Here is a 4,123-nt window from a genome sequence, read left to right on the forward strand (position 1 = left end):
CCTGTGACTTTGGCTGTAGTAAGCAGCAACTGTAAGAACATTAAAGTTCTTAAATACATCTAAACAGTAAACTTATGTCCAGGAAAAAAAAGCCCAACACACCACATTACTGAGCACCAATGCAATGTCAGACACTCACCTAGTAAAAAGCTAACTACTAACCACAGGAATGAAACTGGGAAAAGCAGTTACCAATATTGGTTATGAAAGATCCTTAGTGCATGTTTCTTGAGAAGCAATGGACCCTTGCAAGGCAGACTCTCAAGTACCACAGCACCTCCTGAGGAACAGAGCTGCTGCTCATGGTATACTGATCTGAATAGTGTAAACACATGACAAGTCTACCTCTTACAGCACCCTGATCTAAATTTTTTAAGCTTGAGACCTATAATGCTGAATACTGGATATAAATTCCATTTTCTTTGCACTTCTGTTGCAAGGCAAGTAGTTATTTCTGCCTAGTTGAAAAGCTTTTCATCCCATTTCAAGTGAACGAGACATCTCTTTTTCAGGCTGTTTCTCCTAACCCCATCAGAAAGGTGGTTACCAAAACCACACTGCAATAAAATCAAATACAATTTATTCCACCTCCCAGCGAGCTGAGGATTTAGCTAAGCTATCAGAAAAAAAAATATAGAAAAAAGGGAAAATAAAAGGTCAGACAGGTTAACTACTTCCAAAATGCAAGTTCTATTCCTGGGGAAATGGTATAAACTGAAGGAATCTCATGCCTTAAGAATAGACAAACCACAATAAAATTATGAATGCAAACCACAGAAATGCAGAAATGCAAAATACATCCTTTCCAAAATCCCTGCAGCCTCTTCCTGTCAGCAAAGGACAGTGCAGGTTTGCACAACCTTGTGTGCATGAACGCATGTGCAGTCACAGGACTTGTTTTTCCCTCCACCCTTGGGTCACATTATACTATGGTAGAATAGATTTCCATCTTCAGACATTCTTTTTGATGGGAAAAAAAAAAATTAGTTTTGCTCAGTTTCATTTCTTCCCTGCCAGCTGTAGCTCCTCAGACAACTGCAAAGCACTTCTGTACCTCCCCAGAGTGCACACTTCAAAGACATATGGACATTTAGCTTGTCATTTCCTTATATCACTTTTGCTTCTCTATATTTCTCTCTTTAGGTTTTTCCCTCCCTCTCTCCTCTAAACTATTCATGCTTACACGCATCCCTAGACAGCCTTTCTCAGCATTTTTCCTGCAGTGACTTGATAAAAGTAGGGCTGTAAAAATCTGTGTGTGCAACTCCTCAGATGAAAAATGCAGTACCAGATTGACTGACACAGTTGGCAAATACAGACAGAATTCAGCAACTAGTTTCAGCCAAAATTTTGATAGGAGGAAAGAGGTGTGTGACTGAGAAAGCTGAAAAAATTCACTCCGACATTTTCTGAATTTCAAAACCTGTTCCATTTGAAACAGTTCATTTATGGGTAGGCCACCAAACCAGAAACAAACAAACAATCCAACCACACTTCCAAACTAACAAACAATTAAAAATCAAATGCACAAAATGTTTCAATCCACCAATTTTTTCCTTGTATCCCATGGTTCCAACAGGACAAACCAGTGCTTATTTTTAGATCCTCCCTCCAGAACTATGGCCCTTTTCCTCTCTGTGTGTAGCTGATTATTCATATATTTTACTCAGAGCTGTGTCTGATATTACTCCAGGGGCCTCACCTCTCTGTCATGCTGTGGCTCACTTGGGATGTGAAGCAGTGTCTCTCTGTTGGCTGTGCAGTACTGAATGGAATTCACTCAAATGGTTACCAAAGTATTAAATATTTTTCTTTTTTCCCCCCTAATATGTCCACCTTTATCTGTCTTTGAGTGTTTCCATCATTTCTGCTTTTGGTGTTCCTTTTGCTGTAGGTTATTTTCACTTCTCAATTCTCTCTGCTTATGTGCATTGAAACTCTCTTGTGTGACTGAGTGTTTCAACTCTGCTCAGTTTGAGGCAGAATTCTGAATTTGCATATCTCATGCACAGAAATCCACACAGTCCAGGCTTCAAGGACTAGCCAATAGTCATAGAATCATAGAGCCAAAGTTGGAGGAGACCAACCATTAACGTGTCACTGCTGTAACCCCTAAACCATATCCCTGAGCATCAGATCCAGATGCCTCTTCAACACTTCAGGGATGGTGACTCCACCACCTCCCTGGGCAATCTATTCCAGTGTCTGACCACCCTAAGAGGGAAAACATTTTAGTGTAGCTTGCTAAATTAACAAGCACAACCCAAAACCAACCAGCCCCACCTAACAGAATAAGGGAAAAAGCAAATAATTGAACAAAGACAAGTAAAACAATGCAAAGTACAACTGATTTGCACTGAAATGAGTTTTACAGTTTACAGCCCCTCAAGTACAGTTACTTACAGCAAGGTAAGATGCATGTGAAATTCTCCTGTTCTGATTTAAATAAATATTAATGCCAACACAGGTTTGGAGTACAAGAATCATAATCAAGCTGATGCTCAGAATTTTAACCTCACCTTTCCAGTAGACTTTGTTCCTTTCCAAATGCAAAAATAGCAGATAGTCCAGGCAGCAAGGAGGCACAGGGCAAGTTCCCAACGCAGATTCCCAATGTGCTCAATTCCATCAGATATAGCCAACACCCTTCGTCTGGCAAGGGAAAAAAAAAACAAAAAGCTGCTAATATTGAAGGAAAACAGCATAAAACACTGGGCCAAAGCTAAACTCACTTCATCGAAGGATTCCTAGTAACTCACTCCTGAAAATGCACCTGCCAAGCTAGGAAGGAAGTCAGAAGGAAAAAACAAAATATTCTCAGTGGATTTTATATCTGATTACAAATGAATAAAAATTAAACTTTTTCAGGTCAGTAACAAAATAAAAAAGATTGTAAAATAGTTTTTCCTTAAAAACAAAGAAAAATATTGTTTAAATAAATTACCTACATATATAAGCCTAAAAGAACTCCATCAATAAATGTTTTTTTTTAATTTTACTGATTTTTTTCAGAAAGCTAATTCTCACCTTTGTATTTATCTTGCAAAATTTATTTTCATTAATTTCCTTTTGTAGCTGAAACTATAAATTAAAACATTTATTTTCAAAACTGGCAAAGATCATGATATTTTCCAAATAGATTTTGTTTAGGAAATGCCAACTCTAAAATGGTAATAGACTAAAAGCAAACTCTTCTTTTGTGAAGAGTAGTTAGCAAAAGTATTTATTGCATTTGTTGTTTGAAAAAATCAGCCATTCAATTGTGAAACTCTAAGTCCTCATGCTGTAGGAACACCTCTCACAGCTTTGGCTGGGGCCAAAGTATTTACTAACTTGGTAAATAAGGTAAAGAGAGAGAGTGAAGAGACTGTTTGTGGGTTCCTTTAAATAAAGAAGAATTTGAAAAACAAAAAGTAAAATGTGTTTCACACAGGAAAGCTGCACAACTGGCCATGAGTTCTAGTTTGCAGAAATCTAGGCTAGGATTTCAGTCGAGAGAACTGTTCTTTTAATCTAAGAATTATGCTCTTCTCTGGGAGATGTACAATCCTTTTATGTCCTTTTTCTTTTTACTTTAAATAAACACTCAGATTAAATAAAATGTCAATTGTTCACTAGCCTGTAAATAAAACATGGGTAGTCCTGGGCATGTGAATGAAGAGGTTACAAAAAAAATTTAGTCCTGTAACACTCACAGATGTCATGAATTCTCCTGAGATTCCTCAATTGATCTTAGGCCTGAAAGAAACCCTATAGATAACTAAAGGGCTTTTTTGGTTTTTTAAGAATCTCAATTTTCCACAACAATCAAAATATTATTTGACTGGTGAGGTTGATATGGATTTAAATTCCACACACTCAGAGATTTGGAAACACCTGAATACTTCTAAACAACATAAAGCAACAGATGCACACGGATACACGTTCAGGGAACAGTTTACAACACTCAGCCTTACACAAATTATCCTGAGCAAAGTTTTCTTTGAAATCTGTATTACAAGTTATCTACACAACCTGAGAGACCTTAGACTTGCAATACCCTCCCTCCCACAGTGGGAGAGAAAATGAACTAAATTTCACTGATGCTCTGACACAGTTTAAAAACCTAGAATAATCACTGTAT

At 37.4% G+C, this 4,123-nt stretch overlaps 1 protein-coding gene across 1 annotated transcript in view; it reads right to left on the reverse strand.

Moving 5' to 3' along the window:
• The window catches only part of SLC6A11 (solute carrier family 6 (neurotransmitter transporter), member 11), a gene marked incomplete at its 5' end in the record, with an annotated part of 70,076 nt that extends 67,424 nt beyond the window's left edge, over nt 1-2,652 (reverse strand). Inside the window, one exon of the mRNA XM_009079806.1 lies at nt 2,520-2,652. Within this exon, the coding sequence (XP_009078054.1) occupies nt 2,520-2,652 (133 nt within the window). The remainder of the gene's footprint in view (nt 1-2,519) is intronic.
• Nucleotides 2,653-4,123: the final 1,471 nt, after the last annotated feature.

The sequence above is a fragment of the Acanthisitta chloris genome, unplaced genomic scaffold (assembly GCF_000695815.1).
Source record: "Acanthisitta chloris isolate BGI_N310 unplaced genomic scaffold, ASM69581v1 scaffold17108, whole genome shotgun sequence".
NCBI classification, from domain to species: domain Eukaryota; kingdom Metazoa; phylum Chordata; class Aves; order Passeriformes; family Acanthisittidae; genus Acanthisitta; species Acanthisitta chloris.